This window comes from Prionailurus viverrinus, chromosome E1 (genome assembly GCF_022837055.1).
Source record: "Prionailurus viverrinus isolate Anna chromosome E1, UM_Priviv_1.0, whole genome shotgun sequence".
NCBI classification, from domain to species: Eukaryota; Metazoa; Chordata; class Mammalia; order Carnivora; family Felidae; genus Prionailurus; species Prionailurus viverrinus.
The window spans coordinates 37,204,574-37,224,147 of NC_062574.1; the positions used below are offsets into that span (position 1 = coordinate 37,204,574).

The window sequence follows — 19,574 nt, forward strand, 5'->3', positions numbered from 1 at the left end:
GGGCCTCTTCTTTTCCATTCCTTTTACAATGACTTCAGATTGGAGCTCGTTTGGGAGGAGTCCTGGCTGCCACTGTTGTTTCCTGGAGCGGCAGATGTCTGTGTTATCCTAACCGACTGGGATTAAAGGCGCAAGAGGCAAATGCTGATAGGCTAAAAGTGCAGGACGGTGTTAGCAAATGCACGCAGGACCAAAGCAGATTTTGTGGGATGAACAGAATTCTTGTGGGTTGAGTGTTTTTTGAAAATTCTCTCCAAGAATGCATGCAACTTAAATATTTCTTTACCAAAGGGGGAGGAGGAGTAGAATGGTTTGCAATGTAAAAAAAAAAAAAAATTTTTTTTCTCCCTCTGGTTCCTTATGCCTCCTCTCACAGAGGAGCAAGAGAACAAACCAGCATCAGGGTAGGTCCTTCCTCATTTTTATCTTGATAAAGCCAAGCAGTCTTTCTGTGTAAATCAAGCATTACTCCTCTCGAAGTTACAGCTTTGCAGAGTTGAAGGGACACCAGGACAGAGAGGCAAGTCTAGACTTCCAGTCCTGGAAATAGCAAGAACCTAGCCATAACTGCCACCTCGTCCTCCAGGGGCTGGTTTTCTTGTTACTTGCTTTTTTTTTCATCTTTTTTAAATGTTTATTTATTTTTGAGGGAGAGAGAGTGTGTGTGAGCAGGGGAGGGGCAGACAGAGAGGGAGACACAGACTCCGAAGCAGGCTCCAGGCTCTGCGCTGACAGCAGAAAGCCCGATGCGGGGCTTGAACTCATAAACTGTGAGATCATGACCTGAGCTGAAGTTGGATGCTTAACCAATGAACCCTCAGGCGCCCCTGGTTTTCTTGTTATTTGTAATGTGAATGATTTTTGTTGTTGTTGTTGATGCTGGTGTTGCTTCCTCTTTGGGGGTCCTGGAGTGACAAGGGCAGAGTATGAAACCTTAGGATGCAGGATGCAGAGGTTGAATTGATTTGTAATGATTACCAGGGGCTCCCCTTCCTCTGGAACTTTAAAAATATTCCCCTTTCAGAGTTCCACATGTCTGGAGCTAGATTGCTATAAATAAGTTTCTGTTCATGTGACAGAACTGGCTGAGGGCAGTCTTAAAATGGAAGGCTTCAGGTAACTCCTCATTTCCTCCTTGGGATGGGCGGCTTCCTCCTCCCCTCCTCCTCTGGTGTAGCAGCCCCCCACCCCCCAGCCCATCCCTGTGACTGCAGGCGCCCAGCAGCCCCCACCCCCCAGCCCATCCCTGTGACTGCAGGCACGCACAGAGCACAAGCTACCACTGTGGGGGCAGAACACAGAATGTGCACATGTGCCTGTGGGGCATGACGTGGTTTCTGTGACTCACGGTAACTCAATACGGGTAAACACGACAGACCCGCACCCTGCCACTTTCTCCAACGTGACCTTGGGCAGGCTGACTACCTCCATTGATTCTTGTTTCCCTCATCTGTACGAGGGAGATGCCCTCTGCCGCCAGACTGCTGGGGAGCCTGGGGCCCCGTTGGCAGGATGCTCAGCAGAGTGAGTGGCTCCTGGGGAGTGTTCAGTGAAAGACACTCATCACCACCGTCACCGCCGTCATTAGCATCATTAGGCTTTAATTGTTGCTTCTGATCCCATTTCTTGGTTTACTTCTATTTCTAAAGTCAGCCTTTGCCAAATCATGTGACTCTGATTCTGGTCAGGGAAGAAGAAAGGATCTTTCTGTCTGGGCCTGAGGTTCATCCTTGTTTTTGTGCTCTGGGAGCAGAGGTCTGTCTCCTGAGCCCGCAGTTCCCCCGCCAGACAACTGAGAAAGTCCTGCTCTCAGTCAGTCAGGCTGCCTTGGAAACTGATTTTTCTTCAGTGTTACAGATTCCTTCCTTTCCTTTCCTTTCCTTTCCTTCCTCCTTCGTTTTTCTTTTTTTCTTTTCTTCTTTCTTTCTTTCTTTTCTTTCCTATCTTCCTTCCTTCCTCCCTCCATCTCTCTCTCTTTCACTTTCTAAGTTTATTTATTTTAAGAGAGAGAGAGAGAGAGAGCACAAGCATGAGCAGGGGAGGAGCAGAGAGAGGGGAGAGAGCAAATCCCAAGCAGGCTCTGTTCGCATAGCACAGCACAGCGCAGAGCCCTATGATGCAGGGCTCAAACTCATGAAGGGTGAGATCATGATCTGAGCCAAAATCAAGAGTCGTTTGATCGTGTAACCTGCTGAACCACTCAGGCGCTCCAAGTGTTAACAGCTTTCGGAACCTACAGGGGTCCTCAGTTTCTCAATCAGTCCCTCCCAGTCACCATCCAAGCTCCTGGTGCCTTAAGAAGCCACATACCCCAGGAACACTTCCCAGACTCACTGGGTTCTGGTGTGAACTGCCCTCCCCCCACCTCCACCCCCACCCCCCCACACCACAGCACATCTCTGCCTCTTGAGCAGGTGGCCCCTGTCAAGGTTATTGTTGCTTGAAGTCTCCAAGCATTTTGAAACGTGGGAGTTGTCCCTGCTTCAGTGGGTACGTTTTTGTTGTTCTTATGATCCAACATTTTGGGATTTAATTATCATTGGGGGGCATTGTTCAAGCTCATTAGTTTTAAGAGGTTAAAAAAACAAAGGTGTAAAAATAATTTGACATGATATTCCCCTCAAATGAGTTTCTTTTCCTGTTCTGTCTGTGAAGAGTATAGAAGCATGTACCCCAGAGGTGAGCAGAGCAGGGAACCCAGCTGGCTCCTATGGGAGAGGAAGCCGAATTATCTCTACTCCTTCAACCCCCTGAGTCGATGGTTCCCGAGCCCCTGCTACCTGGTATAGTCACCTAGCACGTCTTTGAACAAGTTTATATCGTCATGTTGAGTTGTTTGCCTGGTACGTGAAAAATCAGGATGAATAAATGACGGGAAATGAAACCCATCTGAACACATTTGATAGATTACCGAATAACATTCTGAAATGCCAAGTGTAATCTTTCTCTCCAGCTTTCAGTAGACATTAATGGCTAAATTCTGCCTTAAGTTACATAAACACGTTTGACCAAAAAAAAAAAAGCCTATGCAGCATGAGCACCCTTGAAGAAATAAGAGCCAGATCCTGAGATGGCATATAATTATGTACGAGTTACCAGATTCCGAAATAGCATGTAATATGCCAAATAGATGTTTATTTCCTCTTTTTTTTCAAAAGGGCCCCACCCAACCACCGAAAGGAGTAGCATCAAAATAACTCAGGGTGGGTTTAACCCACCTCTCCTGTTGCCAGCAGACAGACCTGCAAAGGCACTGCTAATTTGGTGCGTACCAAGCCTTCGCATATTTTAGGATGTAGCAGGAATAGTGCATACAGGAGGTTTCCAAGGGCTTCAATTTGAGCCAGTTCATTAAAGGCAAGTGAAGCGCAGGAAGGAATCTGTGGCAAATGTATGATTTAGGAGTCATATCTAGTCATTAGGTCTTATGCTATTTGTACACCCTGAAATGGGACTCACGGGTGTCCAAGCAGGTTGCTGTGCTAGGAGCGAGAGCTGGGATTTCTTGGGCCACAAGTAACCGGCCAAGCTCATTGATGACCCAGGATTTCAATACTGACCTAACGCAAAGTCTACCCTGGTCAATTATCTAGATACACACAAGTCATATATGGACCAAGTTATTGAGGGGTTATTAAGGTCACGTAACAGATTCTTAAACCCCTAGTTTAAATCCTTTCTGGAACAAGACAAGGGATAGACTAAATAATACAAATAACTTATTACTGTTCCCTTCAAAGTAGTTTCGCTGGGTTGCTACATACTTCATTCAACAAGACTCAGAACATATTAAAGGCAACCATAATTATTTTCTGCAGACCTTGTGGTGAGTGGTTTTGAAAATGCTCAATGGGGGTGGACTTGGCCTTGAGGAATAGTTACAAGTCAGCTGAATCTAAGTCTGATAAACAGAGCTGGTGGTCAAGTTGGGTAATGCTGACTCACATCAATGACAGGGCATTCAGTTCAACGTAGAAAAGTAAGACTCCATCACTGCCCTTAAGAGGCTGTGGTCCGGATTGAGAGGAAGTCACACAAAAGACAATTTCAATACTATTTCATAAGCAGTGTGAAAGAGTTAGGAAAGGATGTTTTGGTGTTGGGAGTGATGGAAATGTTCTAAAACTGGATGATGGTGATGGGTGCAACTTTGGTAAATGTTATGAAATTACACACTTAAAACAGATGAATTTTATGATATGTAAATTATACCTCAATAAAGTTGTTTTTTGTAATTTTTTTAATGTTTATTTTTGAGAGACAGAGCGGGAGTGGGAAAGGGGCAGAGAAACATGAGACAGAAGATCCGGAGCAGGCGCTGCCCTCTCAGTGCAGAGCCTGATGTAGGGCTTGAACTCACAAACTATGAGATCATGACCTGAGCTGAAGTTCGGATGCTTAACTGACTGAGCCACCCAGGTGCCCCTAAAGTTGTTGTTTTTTTTTTTTTTTAAAGAAGGGTGTGGTGGGAGTACAGACATTCCATTTAGTTCTAAATTCAAACTGCAGTCCTCACCACCCTTGTCAAGAGAGTAAAGAAGGGAGGAGAGGAGGTCGGAGACGTGGTTAAGGTTTAGGCTGGTCTTGCTGTGGTTCTTGGGTCTTGGGCCTGCCTTTAAGTGAGGGGAAATAACTCAAGAGCTGCATGCATTCCAACTGCATAGTCAAATTCACATTTTAGATCCACTTCAAAAAAGCAATCTGAAAGATGCCAAGGTTGGAGGCGAGGAGACCAGTAATAAGGACAATGGAACAATCCTGGAGACAAACGGTGGCGGTGGGAACCAGAATGGCAGCAACGGCATGGGAAGGAAGGCACAAGTTCACGAGCATTTGGGTAATGGTGGCAGGACTTGGTAACTGGTGGGGTGTGGGTGGTGACGAAGAGAGGGGAGTCGGGCAGGCTTAGGTCTCTGTCGTCAGGGAGGGAACGCAGAGGAGGATGGCAGGGGGTGGAACAGGCTGGCATCCCTCTGCAACATCCAGCTGGAAATGCCCAGCAAGCAGGCGTGCACGTGATGTCGACACTTTGGGGGAGACTCGGGATTTCAAGTCGTTAGTCTAGGAGTGGTATTAAAAACACAGGAGGGATGAGATGGGTCACAGGGACCGTGTGAATTAGAAGAAAACTGGGCTGATGGAAACCTGGGGGAATTAACATTTGAGGGGCAGAGAGAAGACTGTGACAGGAACAGAAGGAAAATCAGAAGAGTGTGATGTCAGAAAGGCAAAGGAGTAATGTTTTGAGAAGAAGAGAGTAATAGTGTCAAATGTAGATAAAGCTTTAGAAAACAAAGCCTAAAAAGGTGTCTGCTGGATTTGGCTACTGACCTTAGTGAGAGAACAGTTTCAGGGGAGGGGAGGTGACAGCCAGGCCACAATGGGTTAGGAATGAATGGGGAGCCGGGGAGGGGAGGGGGGAGGTGATAGAAATGTAGCTGTCTGGGGACATCTTGGGCTGTGGCCAGAGAAGGACACAGGGTCCTCAGGCAGCTTTGTTCTTTTGTTCTGAGGACAGGAGGGACTTGAACGTGTTTGTAGGCTGAGCCAATTAGAGGAAGGAAATGTCCATGATACAGACGAGAAGTGCCTGGATGGAGAGGGGCTGGGCACAGCGGGGTGTGGACCAAGAACTGGGGCCAGGCACTGGCAGGGAGAGTGTCACTTCACCCTCGGGGCTTGAGGGGCTGGATGGATGCGTAGCCTGGAATGGAAGGGGAGGAGTGCCGTGGCTTCCCACCTGATGGCCTTGCTTTGTTTCCTGTGTGTGTAAAACAGGAAGGGAAGTTCTTTGTTGAAAGTGTGGGGATGGGAGGTCCAAAAAAAAAAAAAAAAAGGAGAAAAGTTTAAAATGGACGATGACAGAGGAAGCTGATGGACAAGTAAACATGTTGATGTGAGTCAACCTTCACTCCTTTCTCTCCCCCACTCCGCCTCTCCATCTATCAGCAAGATGTCTCTTCTGCTTCTGTTTCCTGGGTTGGGCCACATCTCACCGCCTCCACTCCTACCCTCTGGGTCCAAGCCGCCATAATTTCTCTCCTAAATTTCTACCAGGGTTTCCTTACTAAGTTTTTCTGCTGCTTCCCTAGCCCCTTTTGGTCCTTTCCCCACACAGCAGCCAGAGTGATCTGTAAAAGCTGTAAATCAGGGGCGCCTGGGTGGCTCAGTCAGCTAAGCATCTGACTTCTGTTCAGGTCATCATCTCATGGTTTCTGAGTTTGAGGCCCGCATCAGGCTCTGCGCTCTGAGCACAGAGCCTGCTTTGGATCCTCTCTCTCTCTCCCTCTCTCTGCCCTTCCTTAGCTCATGCACTCTCTCTCTCAAAAATAAATAAATAAATACCCCCCCCCACCTCCCCGTAAATCAGATCATACCACTCCGCTGCTTAAAATCATCCAATAATTGTCAGTGAGATAAGTATAAACTCCTAACACCAAGCTTTGTCCTGAGAGATTCAGGCATCATCTGGCCCTTTTTACCTCTCCTACCTTGTCATGTTGCACATTCTCCCTTGGTCAAGGTGTTTCAGCTACTCTGGCCTTCTTTTGTTTCTTCCAGGGCTCCAAGTTAGTTCCTGCCTCAGGGCCTTTGCACTTGCCTTCCTGCTACTCAGGATGCTCTGGCTGACTCTTTCCCATCTTTTACCTCCATGGCCAAATGTTACCACCCAAAACTTCTGTTTCTTTGCTTCCTTATATATATCAGTAATTGAAACTATCTTACATATTTATTTCCTTGTGTGTAGTGTTGGTTTCAATCCCAGAATAAGAACTCTGGGAGAGAGGGGACTTCGTTTAGGACATAGTAGGTACTTAAGAAGTATTGTTAAAGGACAGTGTTGAAGGCTCAATGAGATTAGAAAAATACGACCGTGGTGACTTTAAGCCACACATTTGTGTGATTTTCTTAAGCACAGACCATCAAATAATGATGGATTTTCTTACATGCCTATTCTGGAGACAATTTCAAACACGTATTTCCAAAGGAGGGTCAGGTGGCAGAGGCATCCTGGTGAAAAGTAGATGGATTCCCAGTGTGACCAGTTCAGATATTTATGTTCTTATTCATTGTGCAGAAATTCCGTCAATTTTACAGTCTTGTACGTGGGTTGGCAAGTTGTGGGAGGAAATTGCTGACTTTGTTTCCAATCCCAAAGCTAAGCTGTGTTATACAGGTGAAATCAGGTTACTAAGATAGGTCTGGTTTCCTTGGTGACCCAGGAGGTTTGGTTATATTTGACATTGCTAAGAAGGAGAAAAATCTGATAACGACAGTTCTGTGTTTTCCTAAGGGAAGGAGCACTTTTCAATCCTCGGCTGAGGCTGAGGACATGCCTCCTTGATTGGCGAGGGTTGACCTCTGGCCATCCGGCTGAGCGACACTTTCTAACTGCTCCCAGAATCCCACACCCAGTCTGGCAAGCTTGTCCTATGCCAGCTCTGGGTAATTACATCATGACTCCTCAGGCTCCCTGTCTGGTTTGTTTTTGCATGTAAACACTGTAACTAGGGTGACGAATAGTTAGCTTGTTGGAGAATGTGCTAACACCTTTTTTCTGGTGGGATGACAGTGGAAGGCCATATTATTTTATAAATGGTGCGTCGATCCAGTTAACTCTTTAATGGTTTTTTTCTTGATAGCTGTTTTATCAAATGTCATTTGTTTATCAAAGGTTTGTGAGCCAAGCTCTGTGCTAAATACTTTTTCAGTATTATTTTATTTTCATGACAATATTATGAAGTAGGTACTATTATTTTTTTTTAATTTTTTGAGTTTATTTATTTATTTGGAGAGAGACAGGGACAGTGTGAGCAGGGGAGGGGCAGAGATAGAGGGAGAGAGAGAATCCCAAGCAGGCTCTGCACCAACGACGTAGAGCCTGACATGGGGCTCGAACTCACGTAATTGTGAGATCATGTCCTGAGCCGAAACCTGAGAGTCAGACGCTTAACCGACCAAGCTACCCCAGGCACCCTGAAGTAGGTACTATTATTAGCCCCATTTAAGTTAATGTTTATTTACTTTTGAGAGAGAGAGAGAGACAGAGCATGAGCAGGGGAGGGGCAGAGAGAGAGGGAGACACAGAATCCGAAGCAGGTTCCAGGCTCTGAGCTGTCAGCACAGAGCCTGCCACGGGACTCGAACTCACGGACTGCCAGATCATGACCTGAGTCGAAGTCGGACGCCCAAAGGACTGAGCCCCCGGGGCGCCCCATTAACTCCATTTTAAAGATGAGGAAGCACAGAGAGTTTCAGTGGCTTTCCATGGTCACACATCTAGGACGTGATGGGTTTTGGATTTTACGAAACGATTACTGCTGATCAAACTGCACCCTGCACCCTCTCATAAAGCTGTAGGCGGAGGGGGAGGATAGTTCTAGTTTTCTACACTTACCTGGTATTCAGAGTCCGCTTTGTGCTGCATGTCCCGCAGATACTGAACATCACTCACGAACTTCTGCCTGTCCCTTGCTTCGTGCAACATGATCCTTAATCCCCAACCTGCATATACAAGATAAATGAATGTGCTGTGGCACAATTCTTTGTTGCTTTGCCATATTTGGCTTTATCGTAGTATAACTGCTTTTATTCTCTTACAAATCCGATTTCCATTGTTTGAAAGCCACAGATGCCCCTTTCAGCCTGCAAAGACTCTTTGTATTGGTGTTGATGCCCTTACAGCCCTCCTATTCCCGGCATAAATAATGCAGCCACGTTCATCAGCTGGCTTCAGTGATCCTGTCCTGGTTATTCAGAGAGGGTTAGATCAACAGACACCTGCTTCAGGAGAAGTTTTACAACTTGACAAAAAAAAAAAAAAAAGCAAGCTAAATTAGCGATGACTGAAGTTACGAGCCCTTGGTAATTTAAATTCACTCAATCAACAATTGTTGTGTCCCTACTCCAGCTAAGGCACTAGGCTGAGCACTGGGATAGAGCAGTTGGCCAGAGGAACATGCCCTTTGCCTTTGCCTTTGTGTTGTGAGACCCTCTGGGTTCAGATTTTAAGCCTTTGAGCACTGACAAGGGAACATTGATTGTGATAAGCACTATGGAGTGGAAATGTGGGCTTTTTTTTTTTTTAACGTTTATTTATTTTTGAGACAGAGAGAGACAGAGCATGAACGGGGGGAGGGTCAGAGAGAGAGGGAGACACAGAATCTGAAGCTCCAGGCTCTGAGCGGTCAGCACAGAGCCCGACACGGGGCTTGAACTCACGGACCACCGGATCATGACCTGAGCCGACGTCAGACGCTTAACTGACTGAGCCACCCAGCCGCCCCGGAAATGTGGGCTTCTATGAGAGATGGTTATTATGGGGAGGGCATCACATGATCTAGGGGGCAAGGGTTCCCTTAGGAGATGACACTGGGCTTGCTAAGGAGTGAGCCAGGCAAGACGCTGAACAGAAAGGACAGCAGGTACAGAAGCTTTGGGGGCAGCAGTGAGGTTGAGGAACAGGTGGGCCAGTGCAGCTGGAGCAGAGAGAGGGGAGGACAGCAACAGAAGGGATGCAGGGTAGGCAGGAACCAGTTCACTTGGAGTGTGGAAGGTTATGACTGGAAGGGCCACACAACGCCACTGGAAGGATCCAGCCTGGGGAGTAAATGGTTAGATCTGCATTTTAAAAGGCCTCTCCAGATCTAGTATGGAGAATGAATGGGGGGTGGGGGGTGGAGTAAAAATGGAAGTAGAAAGACCACTGGGAATATATTACAATAATCCAGACAAGATGGTGACCACACTTGGGTAGCAACAGGGGAGAGGAGGAGGAGGAGGAGGCCATAGGTGCTATTTACTGAGCCTGCTGAAGTGCCAGGCACTGTTCTAAACATTTCCACACGTGAACCCATTCCATCTTCCGGCCCATGCTTGCGGCAAGCATCACATTTCTCTTTTGCTGATAAGGAAACCGGGGCCCAGCGGGAGTAAGTCACTTGCTTAAGGTTACAGAGCTACTAAATGGTGGAGTTGGGATTTGAACCCAGAGGGTCTCACACCAGGGCCCCCGTGCTAACCACGATGGGTTGGAGGGCTACTCAGGGCTGGTGATCATATGGATGGCGCAGGAGAGGGAACGTGGAGGAAGCCGCCCAGGTTACCGGCTCCAGCAGCTAGCTGGTCAGGGAGAAGTTCCCCTCAGACGATTCTGGAGGAGGGGCAGATAAACAACATGGAGATGTCAAGCAAGCCGTCAGACGCGGGGCTCTGGAGCTGGCTGGAGAAGTGAAGGTCTGGGCACCACTGGCATTTGGGGGACAACCGAAGTCGAAGGCAGCAGGTGTGCTCCAAAGAGGAGAACCCGAGACAGGATTCTGAGGAACGCTCCAACTTAAGAACATGGAGAAACTGCAAAGGAGCCAGAGAAGCAGGAGGAAAACCAGGTGGGTGCAGTTTCAGAGATTCTGGGAAGAGCAGGTTATTTATAACCTTGGTGAGAGCACTTAGCCGAGAGCGCGGCGGGGCTGAAGACAGATTGCAGGGAACCGCGCCTGAGAGGTAAGGAAGGAGCGCCAGTGCTTCCAAGGGCTTTGGCTCGGATTGGCGTGGCCTAAATTTATGGCCCAAATATTTAAGTTCACGAGGTTATTAAACGGCGCCGTTCATAACGAGCCTGCTAGACCTCAGCAGTATGGTTATCTAAGGTCCCGCACCTCCTGCTGATTGGCCAGAGAAGCGCTCTCTTGGTTTCTCTAGGTATTTTTTTTTTAATTTGACATATAACATTCATTTCTCGCATACAACATTCTGATTTGATAAGTCTAGTTAACATCCATCACCCACACAGAGTTAAAATGGTTTTCCTCTCGTGATGAGAACTTTTAGGATCTATCCTCTTAGCAACTTTCAAATATACAGTATTATTTTATTTTCAATGTTTATTATTTTTGAGACAGAGAGAGAGAGAGAGAGAGAGAGTGTGAACGAGGAAGCAACAGAGAGAGAGGGGGACAGAGGATCCGAAGCCGGCTCTGAGCTGACAGCAGCGAGCAAGATGCAGGGCTCGAACTCATGAACCGTGAGGTCACAACCTAAGCCAAAGTCGGATGCTCAATTGTCTGAGCCACCCAGTAACCCCAGTAACCCCAAATATACAGTATTATTAACTACAGTCACCATGCTGTATGTCACATCCTCAGTACTTATTTATTTCATAGCTGGAAGTTTGTGCATTTGGACTCTCTTCACCCATTTTGCCCACCCTCCCCACCTCCTGCTTCTGGAAACTGCCAGTCTGTTCTCTGGATGTTCTCTCTGCCTGTGAGTTTTGTTGTTTTATTTTTTTAATCCATGTGAGGTTATACAGTATTTGTCTTTCTGTCTCTCTCTATATATATATAATCTAATATATATATAATTATATATCATATAATATATCTCCCATTTATCTATTCGTCCATCAGTAGATACCTAGTTGGCCTCCATGGCCTAGATGGCTTAACATGGAGTTAGTTAGTGTTTTGGATAAATATCCAGAAGTGGAATTTCTGGATCATATGGTAATTCTTATTTTTAGTTTTCTTTTTGAGGAACGTCCATACTGTTTTCCATAGTGGCTGTACCATTTTACATTCCCATCAACAGTGCACAGGGACTCCCTTTTCTCCACATCCTCACCAACCTTTATTTCTTATCTTTTTTGATACTAGCCATTCTAACAAGGGGGAGCTGATATCTCATTGTGGTTTTATATGCATTTCTCTCATCATGAGTGATGTTGAACACATTTCATGTACCTGTTGGCCGCATGTATGTCTTCTTTGGGAAAAAAAAAAAGTCTATTCAAATCTTCTGCCCATTTAAGAATCAGGTTTGTTTTTGTTTTTGTTTTGCCATTGAGTTGTATACATTCTTTATGTATTTTGGATATTAACCTTTTATCAGATATATGATTTTCAAATATTTTCTCTCATTCAACGACTTTTCCTTGTGCTTTTTCACTTTGATGATAGTTTCCTCTGCTGTGTAGAAGCTTTTTAGTTTGGTGGAATCCCACTTGCTGGTATTTGCTTTTGTTGCCTTTTTTTTTTTTTAAGTTTATTTATTTAAGTAATCTCTACACCCAACACGGGGCTCAAACTCATGACCCGGAGATCAAGAGTCGCATGCTCTTCTGACTGAGCCAGCCAGGTGCCCTGCTTTTGTTGTCTTTGATGCCTTTGGTAGCAAATCCGAAAAAATCTTGCCAAGACTGAGGTCAAGGAGCTTACCACCTATGGAGTATTATGGTTTCAGGTCTTAGGTTCAATTATTTAATCCATTTTGAGTTAATTTGTGCATACAGCGTAATATAGTCCAGTTTCATTCTTTTCCATGTGCCCATCCAGTTTTCCCTGCACCATTTATTGAAGAGACTGTTCTGTCCCAGTGGCAAATTTTTGGCTCCTCTGTCATAAGTTAATTGACCACATATGCATGAGCTTTCTGAGGCTCTCTATTCTGATCCACTGATCTACGTATCTGCTTTTATGCGAATATCATACTATTTTATTACCATAGCTTGGTAATATTGTTTGAAATCAGGAAGCACCATGTCTCCAGCTTTGTTGTTCTTTCCTACACACATTTTTAAATAATTACCATGTGACAGGTGCTGCTGTAGGTTCTGGGGAAAACAGTAGGATAAGATAGACAACATCCCTACCCTCAGGTGTCTCTGCATTCTGAACCTTTCCTTCCCCTCTCCATTTTTTTTTCAGTTGTGTAGATATTGGCAAAATCAGGTTGCCCCTGACTCGTGGTGACTCCATGTCTGGACTGGTCATTGTGAAATCTCACCAGGTTTATCACCTAGCTCTGAGCAATATCATCTAGCCACTTGTGCTGCTTCCTGCAGAGTTACTGTCTCTCTAGTACAGAAAGTTGGTCTTTGAGGGTCCGAACCTGAAACTATAATCCAATGGATAGTTCCACAGACTACACACAAAACCTAAAGTTTGCCTCTGACCAGTTTAGTAGTCACTTATGGAACTGCACTTTAAAAGATCACTTTCAACTTTTCCTATGAATTTGTACCTGCACAGAATGAAGTTATGTTCCCACTCTTTTCAGAAAACAATGGTGTTAAAACAGGCAGAAAGATGAACCCTTGCTGCTACTGTTGGAAAGAGAAGCCTGTCTGAATATTAATCAGGCAGACAACATAAGGATTCATAATGAAATGTGTTAATGGTCACTAAAGGGGCACATCCCAGAGTCCACTTGGATGATACATTTTGGTTACAAAGTTCACATAGAAAAACTAGCTAATAGAGTCTGGCTTTAATGTGGTGTTATTTTAAAGAGGCTCCTGAGTCAAGAGGCAAAACTTTGTCTAACTAGGTAGGAAATAACACTATTTGAACTACTTGTTAGGTTACCTCTGACTTCACAAACACCTACCAAATAAAGGACTTTGAAATTACCTACAAAAGTCTCTTTACCCTCCCATAAACTCTCTATTACTGTACTTTACTATAAAATGTATATTTAGAAGCATCATCATGCCACAAGTGCTTTCTTATTTGAATACCCCAGTACTCTCTGAGAGTAAACGAATACCATAGGCACTAGGCAAACCGATTATTAGAAGATGGCCACAGTTTAAGTAAACAGGTAAACACTTTCCACCTTTCTGAAGTATCACTTGAATTTCATACTGTACTGCAGGTTCGAAAACTGCCCAGGATGAACAAGAAACAGAAATAACTGTATGGAAGTAAGTTCACGTGAGATCATGCTTAATTTGCAGATCTCAGTTTAGTGGGCCTCTCAACCAGATGGCCATTTGAAGCCCCCAATTTTTTCCTCAGCAAATACAGACAGGGAGAGAGAGACACACACACACACACACACACAGAGACAGACAGAGAGAGAGAGAGAGAGAGAGAGAGAGAGAGAGAGTGTGTGTGTGTGTGTGTGTGTGTGTGTGTGTGTGTGTGTGTGTGTGTTGGGGGGGTGATAATAAAATGTGGGCAAGGCACATGTTTCTAAAATAGCACCCTGTATTCTCTCCCATTTCTCACCTTTGAACTGCTCCTCAATTTAAAATCCACTCATGGTCATGCACACTTCTGTTTTAAGTCTCTGGTGACAATAGATTGGGCCAAACTTGTGCTTTAAAAATCAACATAAGAAGCCATATTAAATTGGGAGAGGGAGAAGGAGAGAAGGGTGTAGGAGGGATGTGGGGAAGGGAGACGAGCCCTGCTTTGCTGAAAGGAAGAGCGAGTGCTTCTTCTTGGCCTCAAAATTCTACATATCTGTGAAATTTCAATGAGGAATATTCTAAGAACTTTGTGACATATGTATTCCTCTCTAGTGTAAGATTGTGATGAATTCAAACCAAGTTTCCCTGACTAAGGAGAACAGACTCTGATTGCAGAATATATTTCAGTTCTCTAAAATATCATACATACTGTCCTGCTCAGTGACCACACTTGTCCAAAGAATTGAAGGGAGCTCTTTTTAATGACATCAACTATTTCACTCTTTTCTTATTAGAAGTTTCTAATATGGTCTTTTAGAAGTATTAAAGCGAATATTTTCTTGGTTCAGCAATCAAGAAAAATGTAAATTTAAGCCCCTCTTTCGGCTGAAGCTTCCTTTGAACCAAAATCTAAATGGCTATATGAATACCTGACAATCAGGTTTCTAAAGTCCCCCTTTTCCACAAGTGGGTGCTTGGAAGAAAGACTTCAGAACCTAGTTCTCCTTTTAATTAATTTGTAATGACAAAGATTACAGGATTCCTTTAAGTCTCGGCTTTAAAAAAAAAATCTTAAGAGTTTTAAAATCTTATAAAAATGACTTGAATATAAGCAACAAAGATGAGTGATATGGGGCCAATTTTCCTAACACCCCGCTACTGAGAGACTGCTGTGGCCCAAGGGAAAGTGGAAGAAATGAGATGGATGGGGGGTGGGGGGTGCGCAGATAATCGGGCTCTCCCAGCCAATTTGGTTTAAGAGATCAAGGGCTGGGTTGGGGGTGTGTGTAAGGGGCTCATAAGAAAAGCTCTTTGGCGGTGACTCTTCATTTTATTGTGACACTGTGGCAGAGATGGGCGGCCATACCCTGGGCTTGCAGACCAGAGGAGCCTGCGGGGAAGTTTTGTAGCTGCGGGGCGCCTGCCAGAGTGCGAATATACGTGACCACAGAGCCCACCCCCACCCACCCACCCCGCCCCCGCACCTGTCCCTTTGAGGCAGGAAAGCACGGGGGACAGGGAGCGGCCAGGCCTCCAGGCCTCGGCCCGATTTCCCTCCAGAATGGCAGGAGTCGAAAGGCTAGGTTGTCCCCCTTCTCCTCCCCACGCCTCGGAGGAGGACCGGGGGGCGCAGGGGGCGCGCGCGGCCGGGGCGGGCAGGCCGTTACCTGGCGGGTCAGTCCTTCCCCACCTGCGAGGGCTGAAGGGGCCGAGGGGCGGGGCAGGCGGGCCGGTCCAGGGCGGAGGAGCCGCCCATCAATCACGCGGGGGCCGTCTCGGTGCTCCTCTTCCCCCTCCTGTCTCGTCTCCCCTCCCTCTACCCTGCCCCTCTTCCTCCTCCTCCTCCCCGGGGACAGCTTTCCGCGGCGGCGGCCGGGCTTTCTAGGGGCAGAGGCGGCGGGGGCGGCTGCCTAGCGTCCTCCCGTTCCCTTGGCAACGCGACCTCCTCGCCCTGCGCGCGCGAACGTGGGGGGGCGGGGGCGGGGCGGGGGCCGCGGCCCTGCGGTCCAGAGCCCGGACGCGCGCCCCGCGGTTGCCGTGGGAACGGGATGCGGTCGGGAAGGCCTAGCGGTGATGGCGGCGGGCGGAGAAGACACGCTGAAGGAGGAGGCCGATTGGCTTTGTCTTGATGCCCGAGCCCAGGCCCAGATACTGAGGCCATCACTTCTGCCCTGTGTCGGTGCTGGGCTTTATAAAGAACGTGGTTAGAAAACGAGAGGGGAAAATGTTTTTAACTGAATAAAGTAATATGAAAGACAGTGTACGGGTAGAGGAAAGATAGGGCAGCCCTGGAGTTTGAGGGAGTTTGGGGGATCTCGGAAATACCTGCTCCAACGTAAGAAGAAGTAGATGATTAAGAGGGGCACCCCGCCAGTGGTAGAAGGGAGACCAGACCCCAGTCATCTCCTGGTTATCAGTAATCTTGGCTGCCTTTCCCAAGGAAGGAGGTTTTTAGAGCTTTAGACTAGTGCCCACAGATTTGGAAAGAAGGACCGGAAAGCGGTGCTAGCCTCACCTTCTCTCTGCCAGGTTTATTTCTGTCCGTGGCTTGGGGTATGCAAAGATGACTCTTACATTTATTTTGCATGCGTAGGCACTCAATAACTTGCCAACTGATGTCAAGTTAGGGCAGTTTTGATTGGGTGGAGAATGGGGAGAAAGGAGACTAGAAATTCTTGGACTTTTTGTCAGTGCCCAGCGTCCCTAGGTGTCTGTGGCTTGGGGTGTCTTTTCAGCAAACCCCCAAATCCAGTCGGCATCTATATCTCCTGCAGCATGGCACCATTCCTAATATTCTTTTTAAAATTTTTTAATGTTAATGTTCATTTATTTTTGAGAGAGAGAGCGAGCACGAGTGGGGGAGGGGCAGAAAGAGAGAGAGACACGGAATCAAGAGCAGGTGCCAGGCTCTAGGCAGACAGTGCAGAGCCCACACGGGGCTTGAACCCATGAACCGTGAGATCATGACCTGAGCTGAAGTCAGCTGTTTAACTGACTGAGACACCCAGGCTCCCCTCTTCCTTCTATTCTCATCACCACCATCCTAGTTTGGACCTCCAGGACTTCATAACTGGATTATTGTAAGGGCCTCCTGCCCACATCTTGAGCCCCTGTCTTCCTTACCCTAACCCCCCCCCCCCCCCGTTTCCCTTATTCCATAAGCAGCTTAGGTCTCATGGTGTGGTGCCCTTGTTAAGCAGCTCTCTGAGATTCCTCACTGACTGTGGAATGAAGTCCAAACTCTTGACTATGGCTTTCCCTATACCCTCCCCCAGGGCTTGCTTTCTTGGTTCTCCTCTGTCAGCACTTCATTCATACTTCAGGCAGACCAGACTGCATATTACACCTGAACATTACTCGCTGCCTTCACGCCAACCTCTAAGGCATATCCTGAGCCGGGCAGACTCCAGATAATATGTACTTAGGTAAAACCTTTTTGGGGGGCATTTTGTCATCTAACCTTCATTGGTCCTTCAGCATTCATGAGTACCTTTCCATCCACGGTAGCTCAACCCACGTTCTGTTCTTGTTCTCAGCTGGCTATCAAGTAATCCTTATCAAAGCATTAACTGCAAATTAAAGCATTGACTGATAAGTACTAACCTAAGACCTCTCCCCATGGGTTTTACATTTGAATCTTTTTAAAAATTGTGTTTTTTTAAATTCAAGTATAGTTGACACACAATGTTACATTAGTCTCAGGTGTACAACATAGTGATTCGACATGTTTATACATAATGGTTTGCTCACCACAAGTATAGCTACCATCTGTCACCATGCAACGCTCTTACAATATCATTGACTATATTCCTTATGTTGTGCCTTTTATTCCCATTACTTATTCATTCCATACCTGAAAGCCTGTATCTCCCACTCCTCTTTACCCATTTTGCCCATCCCCTCCCCTCTGGCAACCAGTTTGTTCTCTGTATATACTAGGTCTGATTCTGCTGTTTGTTTGTTTGTTTAGATTCTATGTATGAGTGAAATCATATGGTATTTGTCTTTCTCAATCTGACTTACTTTACTTAGCATAACACCCTCTAGGTCCATTCATGTTGTCCCAAATTTGCCTTTCAATCTTTTTTGTTTGTTTTTTAAAGTTTATTTGTTTATTTTGGGAGAGACAGAGAGTGAGGGTGTGAGGGAGAGGCAGAGGGAGGGGAAAAGAGAGAATCCCAAGCAGGCTCTGCACTGTCAGCGCAGAGCCCTATACAGGGCTCGAACTTGTGAACCGTGAGATCATGACCTGAGCCAAAATCAAGAGTTGAATGCTTAACCAACTTAGCCACCCAGGGGCCTCTGCCTTTCAATCTTTCAGACACACTAATCAAAACTATAAGTGAAATTATAGATGTAGACCTTGTTCTGTTGAAGCAAGGACCCCCTTCAAATAAAAATAATCATAATGAATAATGATAATCAGTAACTAGTAATGACTAACAGAGGGAGGAAGTCAAAGCCAGGCGAGAAAGTTGGAGAGAAGGGACATGCTGGAGGACACATGGTAAGTAGCAGACCAGGGCTCAAAAGTAGGGCTTCCCATTCTCAGCTCCTGATTTTGCCTACTAGTAAGAAAAGCACCTTAGTATATATTAGACCCAGATTTTCCTCTTTCCACTTCAACATCCATATAAAATAAAACATTGCTGTGCAGATTAAACAAGAGAGGACAAAGCATTTAACATCATATTTAGTATATAGTAAGCACTCAATAATCAGTACCTTTACTTTCTGAGGCACATTTTAAGATTTTATTTAATGTACATGGATGCCAGCTGTAAATATTTTCAGATTTTATTGTGTGTGTGTATATATATATATATATATATATATATATATATATATATATATATTTAAGTAGGCTTCATGCCTAGCATGGAGCCCAATGTGGGGCTCGAACTCACAACCCAGAGATCAAGACCTGAGTTAAGATCAAGAGTCAGACACTTAACGAACTGAGCCACCCAGGTGCCCCTATTTTTTTTATTTTTTAAGTAATCTCTGTGCCCAATGTGGGACTCGAACTCAGAACCAAGGTCGAGTCACATGCTCCACTGATAGAGCCAGCCAGGTGCCCCCGTATTTTCACATTTTTAAATAACGAGGTTGGGAGATGGCACTTCATACCTCAGTTTTAAACTCTTCTACATTTCAAAGTGTTTCTGAAAATTAAGTTCCATGAAAAGCATCTTGGTGCTCTTGAAAGAACGTGGCAGTGCTAGGGGTCAGCCTATAAACGGTTACCCAGTGACTCCAACTTTAGTGTTTAATGAGTGAATTTATGCTTGGCATGTAAGTGACAAATAAGCTTGGTTCTAGAATTAAGAAGCAAAGTGCTAAGGAAGAGAGATATTAGCGTGGGGAGGAAACACAATTTCTGCTTGGACAAAGAATCCTACTCTTCCTTATCCTTTGCAAAATGTCCCTGGTAGATGATGAATAAGTGAAGAAAACAGACTCGAGTAGATCATGGGTTCTAAAGATAGAGATATTTGGTGTTTACAAATAAGCATCAGGAAGTTCTTTAGCTTAATCTAAACGTTCTGCAAAGGGCAGCTTTAAGTATAAAATTTCAGAAATGTTCCATGTCTTAAGTTTCAGAAATAACATTTTTGAGGGAAATAATTGAATTTGTGCAGAGAGTAAGCTGTCCAGAGGGGGTAGCTATGCATTCTAAGCCTCCCAAGACTGGGACTATGCCCTAAGCCTGGGATATCCAAGAGCCTCATGGAGACCTGGCTCAGCTACTCACAAGATCCCGAACAACACATACTTTGTCCATCTAATATTTCCTAAGAGAGGAGTCTAACTAGGTCACTTTGTTACTGTCTAATCAGGAGCTCTCCTGAAAGGTAGAGAGCTGTATACTAAGTGGCCT

General features: G+C 45.6%; 1 protein-coding gene across 7 annotated transcripts in view; it reads right to left on the reverse strand.

Moving 5' to 3' along the window:
• Nucleotides 1–15,614, reverse strand: part of MARCHF10 (membrane associated ring-CH-type finger 10) — an 83,166-nt gene extending 67,552 nt beyond the window's left edge. For 3 of the 7 annotated variants that reach the window (XM_047833865.1, XM_047833870.1, XM_047833869.1), the window contains exons 1-3: nt 15,361–15,613; nt 14,010–14,100; nt 8,399–8,505 (exon numbers count right to left, since the gene is read on the reverse strand). In XM_047833865.1, coding sequence (XP_047689821.1) covers nt 8,399–8,488 — 90 coding nt within the window. In that variant the 5' untranslated portion in view covers nt 8,489–8,505; nt 14,010–14,100; nt 15,361–15,613. Of the gene's footprint in view, nt 1–8,398; nt 8,506–14,009; nt 14,101–15,360 lie in introns of all 7 variants that reach the window. The other 4 variants (XM_047833867.1, XM_047833871.1, XM_047833868.1 and 1 more) reach the window with 4 other exon arrangements.
• Between the last annotated feature and the right edge of the window lie 3,960 nt (nt 15,615–19,574).